The sequence below is a fragment of the Pan troglodytes genome, chromosome 10 (genome assembly GCF_028858775.2).
Source record: "Pan troglodytes isolate AG18354 chromosome 10, NHGRI_mPanTro3-v2.0_pri, whole genome shotgun sequence".
Lineage (NCBI taxonomy): Eukaryota > Metazoa > Chordata > Mammalia > Primates > Hominidae > Pan > Pan troglodytes.
Genome location: NC_072408.2, coordinates 87,146,970 through 87,170,083, shown reverse-complemented (window position 1 = coordinate 87,170,083; position 23,114 = coordinate 87,146,970). Strand labels below are relative to the sequence as shown.

The 23,114-nt window shown below is 33.5% G+C and overlaps 1 protein-coding gene across 3 annotated transcripts in view; it reads right to left on the bottom strand.

Annotated features, from left to right (window-relative positions):
• Window positions 1-210: 210 nt before the first annotated feature.
• OTOGL (otogelin like) overlaps window positions 211-23,114 on the bottom strand; it is a 189,058-nt gene continuing 166,154 nt past the window's right edge. Inside the window, exons 48-59 of one of the 3 annotated variants that reach the window (XM_016923914.4) lie at window positions 22,676-22,780; window positions 22,285-22,392; window positions 20,848-20,949; window positions 20,422-20,526; window positions 20,297-20,337; window positions 12,522-12,585; window positions 11,417-11,595; window positions 10,847-10,951; window positions 8,623-8,742; window positions 7,247-7,292; window positions 2,106-2,185; window positions 211-1,457 (exon numbers count right to left, since the gene is read on the bottom strand). In XM_016923914.4, coding sequence (XP_016779403.3) covers window positions 1,257-1,457; window positions 2,106-2,185; window positions 7,247-7,292; window positions 8,623-8,742; window positions 10,847-10,951; window positions 11,417-11,595; window positions 12,522-12,585; window positions 20,297-20,337; window positions 20,422-20,526; window positions 20,848-20,949; window positions 22,285-22,392; window positions 22,676-22,780 — 1,256 coding nt within the window. In that variant the 3' untranslated portion in view covers window positions 211-1,256. The remainder of the gene's footprint in view (window positions 1,458-2,105; window positions 2,186-7,246; window positions 7,293-8,622; window positions 8,743-10,846; window positions 10,952-11,416; window positions 11,596-12,521; window positions 12,586-20,296; window positions 20,338-20,421; window positions 20,527-20,847; window positions 20,950-22,284; window positions 22,393-22,675; window positions 22,781-23,114) is intronic. The other 2 variants (XR_010148372.1, XM_063786933.1) reach the window with 2 other exon arrangements.

Genomic DNA, 23,114 nt, shown 5'->3' with positions numbered 1-23,114 from the left:
TTTGCAATGAGACTTTACTGTTCTTTTGTTGATGTTTGACTTCACTTGATACAATTACACTAAGTAGGGCATTCACTCCTTTATACTGAGGAGAAAATTCAGACAATTTTTAATTATAGGTGGCAAAGAATTTGGGCATTTCCAAAGACCTCAATACATTCTTCTTGCAAATGTCAATAATCTACCATATTTTAAAAGTGCAGCATTCCATTTTAAAGTTATTGATACATTCAGATAAATTTATTTCATTCTTCATTGGCAAAGCAGCAGCATTAACAGCAAAACAGCACTCAGCTTCAACAGTATGCAAGTACATCCTCAAAATTAAATATTCATGAGACAGTAACTAAATGTTAAATACTGACAACACATTTAATAGCAGTTTTAATTATATAAAAAACAACAGTTCAAGATCTATCTCCTCTATTTAGCAAATGATGCTATATTTCCCTGCTCCTTACTATTGGAATAACAATGTATGGGGGGCATTTTTCAAATATGTTAAACTTAAAATACTTAATTCTATCCAATGCAAACTCTTTAAGAATGAAAGATTCTGTGATATACTCTTACTACATACTGCTCAGGATTTTAAAAGTGATATAGTACTGGAATAAGAGAGAGCTAGAATTTAATCCAACTGTTAACATGAATTTACTATATTATTACACTGAATAAATTTGTACGTGTCACACAGCTTCTCTGGTTACCTGTTACACCTGCAAAATGAGGGGAATTTATAATGACTCCTCTATAAACCATTCAGGTTTTAAATAATCCATTATCTATCTCTAAGCATATCACTCTTTATTGCTATCTAGATGACAATTTTAACTGATCACATTTACCAGATTAAGGAGTACATATTAAAGGGTACCTTAATTTGGATAGCTATAGCAGACTTTGCAAATTAAGAAAAAAAGAGCTACTGAGTGAAATTGAAGGAATTTTGCAAAATAACCTTCCAGTTGATGAGAATATACTGTATCTGCACCAAGTTGTAATTAAATACATAACAGCATTTCAGCTGAACAACTTACAGTCATTTGATTTTCTAAAATAGAGTAAAGCAATAAATTTAATTTTGCTATTGAAACTGTATATATTTTGTACAAATTGCTAAATTTCCACATTCCAAGTCTGAAAAATACAGTATTGTTAAACAGCATAAATCTGCCACATGCCTAAGTAATAGTAATAAAAGTTAATTCTATCTGATGTTATGATGTTGTATAGAGCTCTTGGAACCCAAGGGTTTAATTCCACTGGCATGTACAGTCTATGGGTTCCTGGAGAGTGTACATAATTTCAGTGCCATTTCCTGAGCAATACAGAGGCACAGACAAGTTTCGTACTCCATTTTCACGACAACACTTGCAGAATCTTAGGTGACTTTCAATATTGATGTTATATATGGTAGCTGATGGGCATTTGCCGTCACAAGATGCAACATTTATCTGTAAGAAGTGACAATGAGAAAAAAAGTCTTAAACTTTTAAAAGTACTGGTTATTATTTGATTCCACTAAGAAAATCTGATGAAAATCTTTCTTCCTCATCACTCCAACCCTCAAGCTTCTGCATGTTGCAAGATCGTAAAAAACAATAAATGAAACATCAGTCACATAAGTCAAAGGGACGTTTCATGGCAATGCTCAACATAGCATTCAAAGCATTAAATGTGCACACATAACTCAACATAAATCTATATGGAACATGTTAATCACAATATAGTTAATCTATTGTAACCTGTGTCATATCATGGCTCAAGCACGCTGCAGGTCATATTAAAAGGGACAAAGTTAGAAGCAGAACTCTTTTTGCTGAGTAAAATTGCATAGTGAAGACAACATGTAGTCAAATACATTTAGATTCAATTTCTATCCCTCTGGATTGCAACCATCATTCAGAACTGCTGATTATGCTAAGAATAATTCATACTTCTTCACAAACAGAATATTGCAACATTAGAATGTAGGAATAATCTCAGTTAAATATTGTTAAGCGTTGGCATTTTGTTGGCTTACAAACTTCTTCTTTCTGTAACACACATACTTTCTAAAAAGATGTGTGCATTTATGTAGCAAATGACATTTTTCCACTTACAGGGCTTTGGCTCATACAGTCCTGTTTCCTTATGACCGATTTAATGATCACTTTCTGGCATATTCTTTCTTCTCGTTTGCCTGATAAAATATAAAATGTATTTATTCATCAAAGGCCTACGTTAAATTGTTTCTTAAATTAAATATATGAATATATTTACAGTTGAAAATTGGTGTATTTATATAAAATATATTCCAGTAATGAAAGATATTTAAAACTTCTCTCTTACATTTTTATGTGCAATATTTATTTTCACCTTCTAAATAGATTTTCTTATATTTTCTGGCTTTACACTTATTGATTTCCACTTTATATCTTATTGTCTTAGAATAATTATCACATCAGAAATCAGAAATATTCCACACATGTAATAATGCTAACATCAACCTGTGTGTGGCATATATGTGTTTAAAATAATTTTTGGAATAAACCATAAAGTATATAAGTAGATATATGCATACGTAATTAATGCATAACTACATATATACATCAATTTTAAAATAAAAATTGAGAGATTTAAAACCACATTATCTTAATGGACATTAATATAAAATAATGCAAAATTTTAATAGAATCACTTATCAACCATATTGAAGTGTATGGATGAGTCATACTTGATTTTATGGCTCTGAAATGGTCTTTTATAATTTCAAATGAAAACACTTTGTATGCATTCATGATATCTTAATATGTGTCTGTGTGTGTAATGGATTATCACGTGCTATTACATGCAAGCATCTATATTTAATGATGTATAATAGTGGATGTAATCCCTGAATCAAGATGCAAAAACCAAGGTTCTCTCTATTCCAACTTGCTTTGTTACTTTAGGAAAATCACTGAATTATCCTGCTGAGTTTCCTTACTTACAAAAGAGTGAACTTATATCCCAATTTTCAAATACATTTAGCCATGAAATCCTAATTTAAAACAATCTCAACATGTTAAATAGATAAAGATTAAGCTACTCTGCTTGAAGGAGAGATGGGTAGCTAAGATTGACTGAAGGGTTACTGTCCTCAAGGTCACTCATGACCTCCAAATTGCTAAATTTCAAGATCATCTCTCAGTTCTCACCCTATCTGACTTCTCAGCAGTATTTGACCCAGTCCATCACTCTGTCCTCTTTTTTTTAAATTTTATTATTATTATACTTTAAGTTTTAGGGTACATGTGCACAACACACTCTTTAATGCACCCTCCATACTTGGCTTCCTGAGCTCACCTGGTTTGGTTTTCATCCTGTCTCACTCATGGCTCCTCCTCAGTCTCCTATGCTGGTTCTATCTCTTGTCACTAACCTCTTGCTCATGGTGTGACTCGAGGCTCAGTGCTGTTGGTTGAGTGCAGGCTGTTCTGCCCCTTATGGTGCTTTCACTCAATGATTATTTCCTTAGCCCTTCCATTCTTACATAAGTTCAAGAATAAAGAATAGTCAATGAAAAAAATCATCTTTACCATGACCTATAAGATGCCTCACCCTCTTCTTTCTATCACCTTCCTCCTCTCACTTTCCGTGCAATAGCCACATTTTGCTATTTCCTCCACTTTGAACACTCTTCACCATGTGGGTGGCTTCCCAAGGACACTCAGTCTCTACTCAAATGACGCCTCATCACCAAGGCATTTTCTAAGCCCCCGCTTAAGTTAGCAACCCAGCTCCTCTCATTCTCCATTCCTTTTATTCTACATTATTTTTCTTTATACCACTCATCACTAAATGACATATTAGAATATATTTATGGGTTCAGTGTTTCTTCCCCTTCTTGATAATGAGCACACTCCATGCAGATATTGCTTCATTCACTATTATGGTCCCAGTGGCTAAAAAGATGTTTGTCATGTAGGCACCCAGTAAAAACCCAACGAGTTAATTCATTCAGTAAATGAAACCAGGGCAGCAATAATTTATCGTTAGCTGAGTTTGTTTGTACCAAAAGTCATTTCTAATTCATTCCTCAAAAACTTTATTGTAACAGATTTTATTCAACACAGAGCCTGCAATAGTATCCAACCTCCACAGTCTCTTCAACACAGCCTAGTCTTCAGAAAGCAAAGGCGGCAGGAAAGGGTTTTCTAATGTGCCAGCAGAAACTACATTACGAGTCCTTTCACGTCAGATGAGAGAAACTGAAGTGGCTTGTTATTATTCTGCAACTTCAAAGAACTTAGCAGAGTTGAAAGATCCTGGGCCCAGATACTGGACAGGCCTAAATTTATTATTTACTACTATGATCAGCTTCTCTCTGAACCTTCTATTTCTCATCTGTAGGGAAAACATACCTGCCTTCCAGAACTGTTGTGAGGATTAGGTGTGGTCCTGTCAGCAATGTGCTTAATAGAGTGTCAGTGTGTGGCAGGCCATAGTGGTCATTCATATGATTAGTCACAGAGATATTCCCCTGTCTGCCCTGAGATAACATAACTGTACTCACTTCCCTAATAATTAACATGGGGATACAGAAGCCAGGGCCTTAACATTGCCATGTGACTCTATTCCTGCATCTCATACCTAAGGAAGAGTCTAGACTCTGAAGAAGAAGATGGAAAAAAAAAAGTGAAATCTTAAATTTCCTCATATTCTAAAGCTAAATTTCATTCCTTGAGTCCCTGATACAATGACTATTTGATTCATATTAGTTTATATTTGATTTAGAGAATTCTGAATGAAAACGTGCTTATTTCTAATGAACAGAATGTTTTTAATCAGTGTGTATCTAATTAAAGCCTTAGTAATTAAAAATATATAGGTTATATTATACTATCCCTAAAAGTCTTTGCAATATAATTATCATGGGTTGAATTGTGTCTTAAAATGCCTGTGTATCTTAGAATGTGATCTTATTTGGACACAAGATCTTTGCAGGGATAATTGAGCAAAAATGAGATCATTAGGAGGTGCTAATTCAATATTACTGGTGTTCACGTAAAAAGTGGAAATCTGGAGTTAGACACACATACAGGAAAAACAACATGTGAGCATGAAGATGGCCATCTACATGCCAAGGAAAGAGGTTTGGAGCAGATCTCTCTCTCATAATACCTCCAAGGAATGAGCCCTGCTGACATCTTGGTTTTGGAGTCCTAATCTCCATAAATTTCTATTTCCAACCACTTTTTGGTTTGTTACAGCAGCCCTGCAAACTAATATCATAACAAATTAGATGTCAGGCCATCCTATGTTGGACTTTTTTGCTTGTTGTCGGTGTGTATGTGTGCATTGAGTTTGGCTTTTTAGACATTATGTAAATAAAAATTCAGTCATTCTAGCCCTGCCACTTCAGCAGAGCTTATCATTCAGCCTCTGCCCTCTCCTAAAACTTGTCCTGGCAATGTTCCAGAATACCATGAAGAGTTAAGAAGCAGGACGGGAAATCAGACCCGCAGTAGATTCCTAGCATTATCACTTACAAGAGGTATGACTTGGACAAATTATTTAACCCCACTAAGTGGAAAATCAAGCTAATGTCAGAACCTATTTCATTGGATTTTGGTGATAATAAATTATAATATATTACATATTATATATTGTATATAGATAGTATATATTACATAGTATTTGTATTAATATTTTAATACATTCTAATATTCTGTTCAGTATGACTCTACATATCTAAAAATATAAGACTACTCTTACATATTTATGGGATTTAGTCTTTCATGAAAGAAATTCAGAAATCTTCCTCAAGATGCATGTCAGTTCATATCTAAGAATCTGGCCCTATACCACAGTTTGTTTGTTTGTTTGTTTGTTTGTTTGTTTGTTTTGGAGACAGAGTCTAGCTCTGTCACCAGGCTGGAGTGCAGTGGCGTGATCTTGGCTCACTGTAACCTCCGCCTCTCGGGTTCAAGTGATTCTCCTGCCTCAGCCTCCCAAGTAGCTGGGATCACAGGCACATGCTGCTATGTCCAGCTAATTTTTGTATTTTTAGTAGAGATGGGGTTTCACCATGTTGGCCAGGATGGTCTCGATCTTCTGACCTTGTGATCCACCCAACTTGGCCTCCCAAAGTGCTGTGATTACAGCATGGTATTATTAAACTGAACTTTGTTGTGCCCCTTTCCTAAAAGCTTCTTTAAATTTTAAAATTACTGTCTATGCTAATTTTCTCAAAATTTCTATTTTTATATTGAGATAAATTCACAAACACTTTAAAAAGAAAAAATAAATGTGGTTTCATGGAAAACCCTCTATTCTATTTCAGTCCTTAAAATTATTCAAAATTAGTATGAAATAGTAATCCCAGCACTTTGGGAGGCCGAAGTGGGCAGATCACTTGAGGCCAGGAGTTTGAGGCCAACCTGGCCAACACTGAAACCCCATCTCTACTAAAAATATAAAAATTAGCCGGACGTGATGGTGCATGCATGTAATCCCAGCTACTCAGGAGGCTGAGGCCTGAGAATTGCTTGGACCCGGCAGGCAGAGGTTGCAGTGAGCTAAGATCATGCCACTATGCCCCGGCCTGGGCAATAGAGCAAAACTCCATCTCACTAAAAAAAAAAAAAAATTACTATGAAATAAACCTTATAATCCAAGCTAATAAAAAATATATTGCCTTCAGATAGCTTTAATTATGAAAATAATTATGAGAACTTTTATGAAAAGGATATAAATATTATTTACTAAAATATTATCCAAATTTATTGTACAAAACTATATACTTACTCAAACAGGTTTGAAAAATACTGCACCTGTATGTTGTTTTTGGAGTCACAATGCCATTCTAACTGTAATCTACTTGTTTAAGTTCAGCATGGTTCAAACAAATATGATCACAAAACATTTTTAAATTTTAAATATACTGAAATCTTATGAAATACCTTTTGTAATATGCCACAATAAAAAAATTAATATTTAAATTAAAATTAATCTAAATGAAAACACTTTCTTTACACTCCAGAAGTTAAAGACTAATTTATAAAATTATTAACCATATGATACAAAAACCTTTAAGTTAAAGACTAAATTACAAAATTATTAACCATATGATACAAAAAACATATGATACAAAAATATTTTATAAAATTTGTTTCTCTCTTTGCATCATAGGAATTGAATTTTGTGAGAAAAACCATAATCACTATGAGCAATTAAAACTAATCTATCAAGTAAATGCATGGAATATGCTCTCACTTACAGATCTTGCAACAGCCTTCATTATAAAGCTTCACAATCCCTTCATTCTAGAAAGAGAAAAAAGCAATAAAGTCAAAGAATATGGTGTTCTTCCATGTTCTCTTATACTAGAAAAAGAAAACTAACTTTTCTAAAACTTTTATCAAATACCACAAAGCCTTTATAGAAAAATAGTTGGAATTTAACTATTACTAAAAAGAACTTGTTTTTAAAATCTGGAGTAGATATTTTGTTTAAAATTACATTATTTATACATTGGTACTATGGAAAAGAGTGTAAAAGGATTATTCTACTTAAAAGGACACTTTAAATGCCACAAAATATTCTTACTAAAACAAAATAATAACAGCTATTCTAAATAATGACCATTATATATTTTCAACTCCTTGAAATAACCTAAACTACTTCCATTTGACTTGAGTTTCTGAATATAACTGAATGTTAAAATTGTACATCTTTTTCTTTGATAGTTTTTATGAAAAAATATTTCCTTCCTTGGAAGGACTCTTGTCTAAGACTAAATTTTTACAAGAATTACTAATTGCTTTAGCAACCTACTAACTGCAATTGAAATAAGAGAATGATTTACGCTATAAATATTAGTCTGTGAAACAAGATGATGCCAAAGTTTTTTCCAGAGCTGAAATTCTGTGACTTTAGTACGTGTTATATCTAGCTAGCCAGCCAGCCGTCATCATTGAAAAGGTACATCCTGAAAAAAAATCAATGAGACTAGACTGTACTATTTCTCTATACAACGGAACAAAGCCTAGTTTTCATTAGAAATTATTATTGTCTAAATAAATAAAGCTACAAAACTCTTGCGAAATAAAAATTATATTATGTTCACAAATCTACTTTTCCAGTAAACTCTTCTCTGAGAGAATAGGGAAATTGATAGAGCAAAACATAAGAATAGGCAATCCTGTGACTTGTACTAAATTTTTAAGTGACCTGTGACCAGAAAAGCTAGGGCAAACGTCATACAGGCCAGCATGCATTAAAGTTGAATGACATCAAAAATCTCACTGTTTGTTTAAGAAAGAAAATTTGCCAAGCTCTGATTCCTTAGCTTATTAATCCATATTAAAGGGAAGGCCAAGTCTGCTAACCAAATGATTTTTCTATAATCTTTGGATCTATAGATAAAAACCCAACGATTGCAAAGTATCTATTCAAAGACAGAATTATCTGGAACGCCGTATATAACTCAAAGTTTCAAATGGGAAAAATAGAACAGAGCTTTTATTCATTCATGAAAATAACACATCCACCATTATGTATAAGCCACAATGAAAGTATGACCTTAGAAAACACTAATGTATATTTTCTAAATTATATAATACTAAATTTTCTTAGATACAGCAAAGTACAAACCATTTTGCATTCAGTCTCATTAAAAGGGGGACAGACCATAGTGTAGTTCAGAATTATTGCTCCTTCATCAGTTTTAACACATTCATATGTGGTGCAATTGTAGTGCCAGGTACTCCCTACCTAAAAATCAAAAAGAAAGTTACTATTTAGCATATTAAAATCTGCTGTATTTATTAAGTACAATATTATTCTATTGAATAAAAAGTCAAATCAAGATGCAAAGGCTTCTTGTGACACAAAATGTTCCATCTGAAAATGACCCTACGTTTATCTAAAATGATTAAAAATACATATACGTGTATAGTGTATACTTATCTAAAATGATAAAAATACATACACATGTATGGTGTGTTTGTATATGCTAGGTTTCATACTAGAAGTGAGAGGTAAATGTGAAATAAAATAATAGAGAGTGAAGAAGCAAATAGGTATCTGTTTCTACTACAAAATTATCTAATTTAACCAAGTGTCAAAGGTCTTGCTCTAATATTTCCTCACTAATTATAAAACAACAAATCATATTACTTATATACCTCCTTCCTTGAGACGTGTTTATTCTTCCTTCTACTCCCTTATTGCCAAAAAGTTTAAAGAAATATTTAAATAACAGTGTTTATTGGCTTGTGATTCTAATTATGTATACCCTACATTATTTTAAAATTTATCCCTATTCTTTCAAGAAATATTTAAATATAATAAGAGATGGAAAATTCGTCTCTTTTTCATTTTATTCTACTTTATTTTAAGACGGTTGGCCATGGTGGGAGGCGTGTTGTTCTAGGCCTTCTCAATGTCTCATAGATTTTACTTTAAATTAATTAAGGCCATTCTCTTAATAAATTTGTACATCAGCCCAGGCCGCAAGCTATGGTGCAGAAGGCTACATTTTTGAATCTCAAGTTACTTTTCGTGCTGCTGGACAAATTGACTTAATTCTGTGCAAGCAAACACTTTGTATCATAAGGCTTTTTATTGCCACTCTATCCTTACTACTACTCATGATTCAAACATCTACCCCTGTTCTGAATCAGGATGTTGACACTTTATGGTTATTTTCAGATGAACAGTAACTGCTACACTCTTAAAAGCACTTAAGGAAAGTGGAAGCATGTCCTAAATAGTCAACCATTTAACCTGGGAAAACACAGGCTTTTCTGTTTAATCAAGTATCAGGCCAATCTATAGATAAAATCTTAAAGGATTTTCAGCAGTAATGAAGACAGTTTGGGAAAGGAGAAGGCACTTTAAAGACATGAAACCTTACATTACACGCTCTTAGATATTTTTAAACATAATAAGCTCATTGGATTCAGGTATTTTTGTCTTTGCATTTAAAAAATATGTATTTCTAATTTGTTTGCATATTTAATTATGTCAAAGCTGAGAAATTCATGAGTTAAATTTATAAATGTCATTTGCAACCAAATGAAGTATTTATTTTTGAAAAGAAAGGGTGAAAGAACAAATACTGATTTGTACATAATAAAAATATATGTGTGTATTATACATATATATTTTTTTTTCCTCCTTGACACTAATTTCTCCCCATATCAAGTGTATTTTTGTACTTTATATATAGGTTAGAAAAATGTCAATTGTCTATTCCAAAGAATTCTATCTCTGTAATAGATTATATTTATGCTAATCTGTTGATACCTCTGTTAATTTGCTTTAAGAGACAGAATTATATTTTTGTAAGTTGCAAAAAATAATAATAGTAGTTGTCAAACTTTGGCTTGAAGATTCCTTACAGATCAGTAAAGAATTCTGATGAACCTGACTATTTTCTTGTCTCTAGATTCTAATTTTATGTGTGGCTTAAGGTCTTCTATGAACCTCAATTAGAAAAGATCTGTAAATATTCAAATTCAAGAAACAGTAATATCTAATTTATCTGAAATCAAAAATCAGCTGTCACATAAAAATATTAATTGTTCCTTTCTTTCACGATCAGCATTTCCCAAAGCCTATTTCTTACATCTAGAAAAAAGGAGTGAAGATCTATGATAAAATAAGTTTGAGTCAGAAGTTAAGCATTTTTCTTTACAACATAAATTATCAGATACTTTAAAATGTAACAAATGTAACTGTGTCTTGTGTGCTGTAGGTGCACTGTGTTTATTGTATGCAGTGCAGTGTGTGTGGGGGGGACATTTTCCAAACTTTGACTCAAGAACTCCTCCTTCAGAAAATAGCACAGAGCATTACTCTCCATGAAACATACCGCGTATACAACTGATGTTCCATTTTCCATATGAAATTTGCAGGACACATTTTTGCAGGTACCACAACAATCATAATCACTTGGGGATGGAGTATATACCTGGTGCTGCATATAATGATATTAGATTAGTGACACCATATCAATATTTTTAATGAATTACTTCTGGAGAGTTATTTCTTCCAAACATAATTACAAGCTCTTTCCAGACAACTGTAAGGATTTCTAAGGTTGAATATGAGAAGCTTCCAATAATAATTGACTTTATATGGTTATATTAGAAGTGAGATAGATGTTAACCTTTACTTCTAACAGCCAAATTCATCAAGCAGGTGTGACAAGCTCAGGTAAGGCAACCTGGCAAGCTGTAGATAATAAGACTCCTGAAGTTCAAGGTTATGCACAGGAAAGTGAAAGTCTATGTTTTATAGATATATTACAAAATAGTAGACTATTGAAGAACTATATAATATATATTTTAAACTAATGGGGTATTCACCATTTCAAATTCTATAACTCTGCCATTTTTGAATGCATTAACTCTCACCAGAATAAATTACAAGGAATACTTACAACATCACATTTTTTTGAACAATTCACCAGTGTAAAATTCACAGTGTGAAAGCCTGTATGGTTATCTTTTTCTTCCAGACACTCTATAGTATAACAAAAGTCTTCTTCCAAATACTTTATCATGGATTGTCCAGGATTCAATACTGATACTTCTTGAAATACACACACATCATCCTTTTCTAAGAACAGAAAACATAGTCAATAAGAAAATATACTGTTGAGTTTTGTACTAATCCATCATTGGAACTTATATTTGAGTCTATGTTTTCATTGTGATGTGCCAATTTTTCAAAACTAATGAAGATCTTCATATCTACGTATTTTTAATGGCCCAATATTTACTTAAAAATGTAGTACACTATTCCTTAACATAAAATAAAAATTCATCTATAAAATCAACTGCTGTTTAATGATTGAACTTCCTCCAAAAGCTATATTTTATAGCAAGTTTAGAATATGAGCTCTTGGCCAGGCACAGTGGCTCACGCCTATAATCCCAGTACTTTGTGAGGCCAAGGTGAGAGGATTGCTAGAGACCAGAAGTTTGAGACCAGCCTGGGAAACATAGCAAGACCCCATTTCCCAAAAAAAAAAAAAAAAAAAGCTGGGTGTGGTGGTGCATGTCTGTAGTACAAGCTACTCAGGCAGTTAAGGCGGAAGGATTGCCCGAGCCCAGAAGTTTGAGGCTGCAGTGGGCTAGGATGGGGCCACTATATTCCAGCCTGGGTAACAGAGCAACTCTGTCTTAATAAAAATACATTAATAATAATAATACTAATATAATGGGCATAACGTCATACTTTTTAGATGTCTATATTTTTAAATTAAATGTAGACATATTAAAAAGAGCCTAATGCCCACTTTAAAATTCTCTGAGGCCTCTGAAAAAATATTTATATTTCTGTTCTGTTATTCAGTTCTCAGAACATTTAGAGATATTACAAAAGAAGAAATTGAAACATAATAACACATTTTTATACTCAAATACTGGCAAATGGCTTAAAATGTATGTGTCTCAAAAATGAGATTTTTAACTTATTAATAGTGAAAAACAGATACTAATGACATTCATTTATAATTTAAAAGTTACATAAGACATAGTTACCACAGAGATACTGTATGCATCCACAATCACTCTGGAAGTTATGGTCTATTGCAGTAAATTCTCCCTATTGAAAATATACTACTATTACTTATCATTTAGCTTATTATATATATATATAACCTATATATATAAAACAATTGATATATATATACACACACACATACATACTCCGTGATAACATCTAATAAGTCCCTTATCACACAGCCAGACACTTTAAAATCATATTGTTTGATTCTGAGCTTCTGTAGGGCAATCAAAGACAACATTTGCCAACCTTGGGAACTTTGCTTCATGGAAATGTTCTTGATCTGCTCTACCAAGGCAGCCTAGGGTTCTGATGTCTGCATCTGCACAAGGCTGCTATAGTATACACATCAGCAACACAATGAGTATAGTATAGTGGTTAATAGCACAGTCTTAGGAATGGAACTGCCTTTGCACCAATCCTGGCTCCATAACTTACTAACTTTTTGATTTAGGGCACATTACTTAATCAATCTGCTCCTCACTTCCCTTATCTGCAATATGGGGATAATAATACAGCCTGCCTCTTAGGATTGTTGAGAGAAAAAAATGGATCAATATATGTAAAGAGTTCAGAATAGGACTGACACACAGAAAGTCCTATAGAGCATTTTGCTGTTAGTACATTGTTACTATGACAGATGCTCAAACTTTGCCCTATCAGGACTGACAGAGATTCTTCCCACCAAATACAGGACCAGGCTTAAAGTTTCAAGAATTGTATCTAAAGCATTGACTTTTCCTGGATGCATTTAATTTTCATATGACGTCAGTAATAAAATGAATTTTATTCTTGACATAAATAAATGATTCCAATACATTCACATAAAAGGCATTTTTCCTCATAAGCTAATAATGTCTTGCTTTTTATAGTGCCTTGTAAGTTGTAAAGTAGTCTTATGGACACTAATTCATTTGATATTTTAGGACTTTAGTCATTAGACAATTCCAATGGGACTGGAAATAAATGTTAGAATAATGGAGTTAAAAATAATAATAAATCGAATTCTTCCAGTGCATGACTACTCCAAAGACTTTAAAAAGATGGTATTAGGCTTACACTAACTCTTTTAGGTAACATATGTACCTGTTTTTTTAATAGTTAAAGCCATAATGTTAACTCTGTTTCCTCGAGCTTAGGCTTAAATCTTCTATCCTTCTCTTCTATGCTCATTTCCTTTCAGATCTTATCCACGTATTCAATTATGCTTTTATTCTAAGTTGCCAATTTGACCAAAAGGAAATACCTCTTTAATTGCTCTACCAATCCTAAATATTTACCTGAAAAAATGTGGTAATTTTTACTCCCAAATGAACATCCCTTTCCTGTAAAGTCTGCAGCAAAATCACTTTAGGCTGCTTCCACTTTGGGCTTTTATGAAGAGTGCTGCTATGAACATTCGAGTATAAGTTTTTATGTGGACATATGTTTTCATTTCTCATCGGTACATATTTAGGAGTGAAATTGTTGTGTTATATAATAACTCCATGTTTACCTTTCTGAGTAATAGCCAAGGTGTTTTCCAAAGCAGCTGCACAATTTTACACTGCCACCAGTAGTGTATAAGGGTTTCCATTTCTCCACAGCCTTGTAAATGTGTTATTTTTTGTCTTTTTAGTGAGTTAATATAATGGGTTAATATACATGGAGGGTTATTTATATTCGGGCAAGATGTGAAGTGGTATCTCACTATAGTTCTGATTTGTATTTAAATGATACTTAACGATGTTAAGCATCTTCTCATGTGCTGTTGGTCATCTTGGATAAATGTCCAAGATAAATATCCAAATGTTGACATTTGGATAAATGTCAAGGTATATCCATACAATAGAATATTATTAACAACAAAGGACTGAAGTAGTGACACATGCAGCAACACGGATTAACCTTCAAAATATTATGCTAAGTAAAAAGAGCCAGACACAAAAGACCACATATTATACAATTCTCTTTATAGGAAATACCAAGAACAGAAATACACGGAGAGACAGAAAGTAGAGTAGAGATTTCTGAGGGCTGGAGAGTTTGGAGAGAAATGAGGAATGACTGCAATAGGTACAGGGTTTCTTTTTGGATTGATGAAATTCTTCTAAAATCGATTGTGTTGATGGTTATGCAACTCAGTGAATATACTAAAAGCCATTGAACTGTACACTTTAAATGCATGTATTGTATGTTACGTGAATTTAATTCAATAAAGTTATCATTTTAAAAAATTGCAAAGGCCTAACCTACATTTTTCAGGTTGAAACACATTTGTCTATGTGAACAAACTAATGTGATATTTTTTAAAATCACCTTAGTCACTGAAACAAACATTAGCCACTATTCAGAGTGAGTACTCAGGAACAATGAGTCAGATAAATGCTTGTGTAAAGCCACGAATGTTAAAACTAGATCATCATGGATGAAGAGTTATGTATATTTGGGTAAGATGTTCAAGGATATTAAAGCTACTAGTTACGTTCTGTGTGTCTAGCACAATGCTAATAATATAAAAGTCATTTAAAAATTCTTGGAATACTGAATGTCAAAATATGATTCATAATTAATATTCAGACATTGAGGGTTGAGTTGGAAATAAGCTAGATGGGCCAGCATCTAGCACAAATGCTGGGGAGGGAAAACACAAGAAAAGAGAAAGTACAGACTGGTAGAAATCCACTAGGAGAAAAAAAAAAAACAAAAAACAGAGCTAAGGTCACAACCAGACCAAGGTTAATGAATGAACATAGAGACTGCTACTCCAAAAAGCTTCAAAGCGTCTAGAACACAGGAAGTATAAAATCCCATAGGAGGAAAGGCTAGGTTTTTCTTGTTACATTGGAAGTTGTTGAAATGACTCAAGATGCTATTTTGCTTTTTCCAGGCCAAAAAAACAAAAGGAACTCTGAGGCTGGTTACAAGTCAAATACCAGGACCTCTACTCTCAGCTGCTCCACTGGCCATTGTAATGTTTGTCCAAGGACCTAGTAATCTTGGATTCTTGGTGTGCAAGACTTGAAACCTTCAAGTTTTTAAATCAATTTCTCTCTCTCTCTTTCTCTCTCTTCCCTCTCCCCCACCCCCAACACATTTGTTCAACTTGTTACAAAAGGCCAGTCTTTCATTTTGCCCTCCTAAATTCACACCAACCTCACAATAGTGAAGATGTTCATTCGTAAATGGCTATACCAGTCTCTTTGCTGATCTCCTGCCCTCTAATGTTTTAGTGCTCATATCCTGCTATGCACAAATAGAAACATCTCCCTCAAACACCATTTTCATCATGATTTTCATCCTATACAGGACTCTTTCCATCTCCTATCATAATAAAATTTGCACAGAGCTCCTCAGGGTAGGATTGTGTTTTTTCAAGTGTCTGGCATGATGACTGCCCATAACTTATCTTCAACAAATGTTGGTTGAAGAAATAAATGAAAATAATAATTGAATAAATAAAATCTGAATTCCTCAGCCTTGCCTTTAAAGCCCTCTTGGCCAGGTGCAGTGGCTCACACCTGTAATGCTAGCATTTTGGGAGGCCAAGGCGGGAGAATCACTTGAGCCTAGGAGTTCAATGATGCTATGATTGTGCCACTGCATTTCAGTCTAAGCAACAGAGCCAGACTCTGTCTCTAGAAAATAAAAATAAAAAATAAAACCCTCCCCAAATATACCAATTTGTATAGATTTTTATATCTCATTCTTCCTTCAGTTAGCTATTTCTCTAGGTGAGAGAGAGGGTTTTATGATTATTATTTTTCAGCATACATCTATTATCTCATAGCTTTGTGAATTTACTTCTGTTTCTATTAGCCCCTGTCTGAAATAGTTCAACTGCTTTCATCCATTATTGTTAACCTATCACATTCTTCCAAGCTTTTCTTGATGGTTGCCATCTCTGGAAACTTCTTCATAATGATCTCTATAATGTGATTAACATTCTGAGCATCATGTTTAATTTGTAATCAAATATAACAAAATAATTTCAGAAATTATGTTTTAATGTGCTCCCCAAATTTTATTGTTAAGATATCTATACTACTCAAATTGCTCTACAGATTCAATGCAACCTTGTCAAAATTCCAGTGACATTTTTTACAGAGATAGATAAAACAATCCTCAAATTTGCTTAACACCACAAAAGACACCAAATAGCCAAAGCAATCTTGAACAAAAAGAACACAGCTGGCAGCATCATGTTACCTGACTTCAAAATGTACTACAAAGCTGCAGTAATCAAAACAGCATGGTACCAGCATAAAAACAGACACATAGACCAATAAAACAGAATAGAGAATCCAGAAATCAATCCATGAATTATGGCCAATTAATTTTCGACAAAGTTACCAAGAACAAACAATAGGAAAAGGATAGTCTATTCAATAAATGATGTTGGAACAATTGCATGTCCGCATTCGGACAAATTATATTAGACCATTATCTCACACAACATACAAAAATTAACTCCAAGGGGATTAAAGACTTAACTGTAATTCTTGAAACTATAAAACCACTAGAAGAAAATATAGAGGAAAAGCTCCAGGATATTGGTCTCAGCAATGATTTTTTTGGCTGTGAACCCAAATGTAGAAACAACAAAAGAAAAATGGACAAATGGGAGTATAGCAAGCTAATAAGCTTCTGCACAGCAAAGGAAACAATCAACAGAGTGAAGAGACAATCTACAGAGTGAGAGAATATATTTGAAAACTATACATCAAATAATGGGTTAATATCCAAAATATATAAGAACTCAAACAACTCAATATCAGGAAAAACAAATAAGCTGATTTTTAAAATGGGCAAAGGACCTGAATAGGCATTTTACAAAAGAAAACATATAAATGGCCAAGAAGTATATTTTAAAATGCTTAATATTAGTAATCAGGGAAATGCAAATTAAATCCATAATGAAATATCACCTCATACCTGTTAGAATGGTCATTATCAAGAAGACAAAAGATAGCAAATGTTTGTGAAGATGCAGAAAAAGAAACCCTGCATGCTGTTGGTGGGAATGTAAATTAGCATAGTCATTATGAAAAACAGTATATATGTTCCTCAAAAAATTAAAAATAGAATTACTATATGATCCAGCAATTCCTGGATATATTCCAGCAACTACTGGGTATATATCCAAAAGAAATAAAATCACTATATTGTAGAGATATCTGCACTCCCATGTTTACTGCAGCACTATTCACAATAGCCAAGATATGGAATCAACCCAAGTGTCCACCAAAGGATGAATGGATAAAGAAAATGTGGTATATATACACAATGCAATACCATACAGCCTTGAAAAAGAAGAAAGTCCTGTCATTTGAGACAACATGGATGAACCTGGAGGACATTATGTTAAATGGAATAAGCCAAGCCCAAAAAGATAAATACCACATAATCTCATTTATATGCAGAATCTAAAAAAGTTGAACTCACAGAAGGTAGGGAGTATAATGGTGGTTACCAGGGCTGAGGGTGGGGGAGCAGGGTTTGAGGACATGTTGGCCAAAGGATGCAAAATTTCAGTTAGATAGGAGAAATAAGTTCAAGAGATCTATTATAAAACATAATGACAATCATTAGTAACAAGGTATTGTATTTTTAAAAATTGTTAAGATAATAGATTCTGTGTTCTCATCACAAAAAAATGATGTTGTGAGGTAATGCATGTGTTAATTAACTCAATTTAGCTATTCCATAATGTATACATATTTTGAATTAACATGTACATAATAAATATATACAATATTTGTCCATTTTAAAAATAAATAAATAAAAAATAAAATTAAACACAAACATTGTATACTGGTTCTAGTTTGCCTTTAGAAAACCTGTGTGTCCCAGCCAGGCGCGGTGGCTCACACCTGTAATCCCAGCATTTTGGGAGTCTAAGGCGAGCAGATCACGAGGTAAGGAGATTGAAACCATCCTGGCCAACATGGTGAAACCCTGTCTCTACTAAAACACAAAAAATTAGCTGGGCGTGGTGGCACACGCCTGTAGTCCCAGCTACTCAGGAGGCTGAGGCAGGGGAATCACTTGAAGCCGGGAGGCAGAGGTTGCGGTGAGCAGAGATCACACCACTGCACTCCAGCCTGGTGACAGAGCAAGACAAGAAAGAAAGGAGAGTGAGAGGGAGAGAGGGAGAGAGAGGAGAGAGAGGGAAAGAGCAAGGGGGTGGGGGAGAGAGGGGGAGAAAAGGGGAGGGGGGAGAGACAGGGAGAGACGGGGAGAGACGGGGAGAGAGGGGGAAAGAGAGGGGGAGAGAGGGGGAGAGAGGGGGAGAGAGAGTGGGAGAGAGGGGGAGAGAGAGGGAGTGAGAGAAACAAACCAACCTATGTGTCCCAGAAAAAAGATAGAAAGTAGAAAAGGGCTAGGTCAGACTTGTAAAGGGAAAAAAATTAAGAAATTTACGTTTTAATGTGTCAAAAAAAACTAATACTTATAACTAATACTGAATGAGCCCTTCCTATATGTCAGATACTACGCATTTAAATTATATTAATTTCTTTACTGCCTAAGTGAGCCACAGCTAGAGAAAGGTAGAAACAAGGCAGTCTCACACTCTCTTTCATTCTTGTTTCAAGTTGTGCCTTGGCTACATTTTCTAAGGGAAATAAAGAGTTAAGGCAAAGTAGAAAGAATAAGGAATATGCAAACATATACACACAAAAAGCAATCCTTTGTTAGAATCCTGAAAAGCTTAGTCAATAATTTATTCCCTTAGACCTCATCTTTCTCATTTATAAAATGAGCTAAAGTGCTGACTTGGTAAAGATTCAATAAAATAGTATACTGAATATGTTATGTAACTGTGAAGGACTAGAGAAATACATGGCATCATAATTCTGCTCTTGTGTAGATGTATATAAAGTGTACACACAAAATAATCAAATGAGAGAATTATTATGAAAGTCTTTTGTAAAGTTTAAACATTCTCTGTAAACCATAGATGAAAGCATCATTAAAGCAAATGTTGGATTAATGCTTTTTAAATAAAACAGTGTCATCCTAGGAAGGGTTCTTTTACTTTAAAAAGTACCTCATTCATTCTTCATAATATAGCTTTGAACTGGAGATTCTGAAAGAATTCTCTAAGTGTACACATTGTTTGAGAAGGAAAAGAAAAGTAAAATGTCTTTGTGAAATAAAACGTTGTCTTCTCTAATAAATAGCACCAGGAATATATTGTCTTTCTCAAGCCTTATCAGCATATCATGAAGATAGTTAAAGAAAACAAAGACTTGTAAAGTACCACGGGATACATTTAAGGATTAAATAAGTGACACCAGAGTTATCCTAGTTATTTCTAAAAATTAAATATTTGAAATTTCTATAAGGTTTACATGTTCGCAGATAACACTTAAGAAGAAACAGGCTGTTCCATGTTTATACCCCCTTCTCCTCTACAACAGAGGCATTATTAGCTCACTTTCTTAAAGAATCATTAGCAACACCACTCAATATTAAGATAATTTTTTTCAGTATTTTGCTTCATTTTAATACAGGGAACTGAAGTAGATATAAGATTAGCAGATTCTATCAGCAGTTAAAAAATAATGTATTGTACTTTCCTATCTCAACTAAAATATAACTTATTGACTATTTCCTAATATCAGAGCACATTATTTTAATCTACTTTAGTACAATTTAATGTGGGTAATTTTATTAACTCTAAGAAGAATTTAGAAATGAGAGAGATAAAGGAAGAATAAACAGATTTAAATAAATATGACAAGTCAATCAAAATATGTGTTCTTACCACTTCACAAGTTGGCATAACAAGGTTTTCACAGTTACATTCTAAAAGGCAAAAATCAACATATTTACATTGATCAAAATAATTAACTTATTATAATGAAACCTTAAAATATGAAAATTAGTTACCACAGTGCCATGTTGGGCAACATTGACCAGATACATTTTCTTTCACAAGATTCATATCTTCTGCACAGTTGAGTAATGGCATAGGACAAAGGTTTGGCTCACATACTAAAAAGAAAAATTACATGGGTAAAGATGAATTTTATAGAGTTGCCATTTCTCATTACCTACCATTTAGTTCACTGCCATTACATTAATGCATGGATTCATATTTCCCAAGTGCTACCTCTCCCACCATCAGATTGCCATGTGTTGGTGAAGATAAAACAATTGACATATAAACAGGTACAAAAAGAGTACTGGTGCTAGGATAGCTCATCAAATGAAAAACTTTGAAAAAGGGTCTGATGTAACAGCCAACTAAGATGCACTGGGCTTCTTAAACATTGAACACATCTAAATATTTTAGAATAGTTAATATACACTTACCACAGTAATACTGAGGACAGCAGAAGTGTGTGCTATTAAGATCTACTGTGAGAAATTCCCCATCATGACATAGTGGAACAGGTTTGGTGCAAGATTCACAAACTAAGGTAAAACAAGAAGCCAAAAATCACAGCTGAGCTAAAAACCATGAATTATAATATGAGTTTAAATTACCATACATAAATCAAATCAATTTTGTTTAAGAAAATAGTAAAAGAAACATGAGGTATATTTCCTTATTTGGCCATAAAAATAATAATACTCGCTGAGTATATTGCCTTATGATTTCCAAGCACAGTGACATATAGAACACCATCTTACCAGAAAGGTAGAACATTCAGATTTCCTAGGTAATTTGTTCTCATTAGAATCAAAAGGTAACTTGTTTATTTATTATATTTATGTTTTCTTAATTCACTATCATTGATTACTCTCATTTAGGGATGAAAATGTCGTAGGCATTTGTTCTTTTGGGCTGCTTCAGCATGCCCTCCCACCTTTGATAACTAGTCTCTGAATGACCTTGAGGAAATGCACCACCCACACCTTTTTGAGTGACTATCTTTAAAGGTGCGTCAACCAGGCCACTCTGTAGAAACAACCCACATAGGAGTAATCGGAATCCCTTTGGATGGAATTTGAGTCATATATAGAGACACATCAACTGAAGAAAAAAATAAAGTTGGCTCAATCATTAGTAACTTCTACCTAGAACAGCTGGTTTCTCTCCTTCCTAGGGCTTGACTGTTCTGCTTCATTTTGGTCCTACTTCCCCAGATTCTTCCAATAACAGGTTGTGCTAAAGCTAGCCAGAATCAATCAGTTTTGCCACTTGCAGTCAATGAATCTTAACTGATGCAAAGAAATTGTTTTGATTACTTCTGAAACCTACATTAATCACCAAGCAATCTTGGATACAATGATTCATTTGAAAAAAAAATTAGAGAATTCTTTATATTTCAATATTCAGTTCACCAGGCAGAATATTTAGCTCCAGTCATTTTCCAGTCACTCTTTCTTTCTGCCATTCTTTTTTGAGATCATCATACCTCAAACATGATATACAGGACATGAAGTTTTAAAGACGTCCTATAAAGTCTTAGCAGAGCCCATTATTCAAGTTGGTTCTTCAAGGAAAGCCAGTGCTAAATTTTTCTTCGAAAAAATTAGGTATTGGCCTTATTTAAAAAGCTTGATTTAAATATCTTGGTCATATTTGGACTGATGTATGTAGTTTTTGTTGATGGGGGAAGGTATTTATTATGATTGTCTAGTCATTTAAAATGTCATACTTTCTTTACAACAGTTCTCATTCAGTTGAATTCGTATAACATCAGAATATTGCTTACCATCAGTCTCATAAAATTCACATCAAATAAGAGATTTTTTTCCTAGATCCTTTCTCTTCTTCCAAGAAATTATCTCTACAATACTCACCACAAAAAGGGGAAAAACAACAAGGTTCTTCCTGTTGAACTTGAATCATGAATTGATCTTCTCTGCATTCTGGTGTTGAAATACTGGGGCATTTCAATGGGTCACAATCTGCAGAAACACAATTAAATTAGAAAATTTGGATAGCATAATAAAAAAATGACATAGTGTTTACCTCTCTTTGAATTTAGTAATAAATAACTTATTTTAAAGTTCTTAATCATATATATATACATATATATGAAAGATATATACCAGGTTTAAAAAATTAGCAAGACAAGTCCGCAATTTTTATAATAAATAATTCTCTTGGAGACACAATGAATGAGAATCTAATTCACTGTTCCGAATGAACAATGAACCTCACTCTTAATTTTCTATATTGATTACTTACCACATTTGTACTGTGGACAGCAAGAAAGAGGACTGTGGCCAACAATCAATTTTTGACTATTTGTACATGTTGGAATGGTAGTTTCACACAAAGTCGTGTCACATCCTATAAATAAGAAAAACTGTTAAAATATTAGTGAACACAACTAAAATCTGCCAACTCAAAGCAGGGAAATGACTGCCAACTCAAGGCAGGAAACTCAAAGAGGGGAAATGACTCTCATTATGCATGTTTTTACACTGCAGTTAACCCATTCAGCTAACAAAGTGGGCCATATATGAAAATGCAGCAGCTTTGACATTTTTCTATTATTGTCTTTCACCCTTGATTCATACATCAAAGATTTCCAGATCTTTCCTCTTCTCATGTTTTGTTGAGTGTTATTAACTGTGAATAGCCAGAGTTTTTCATGTGTATTCAACAGAATTGTAATGAAACA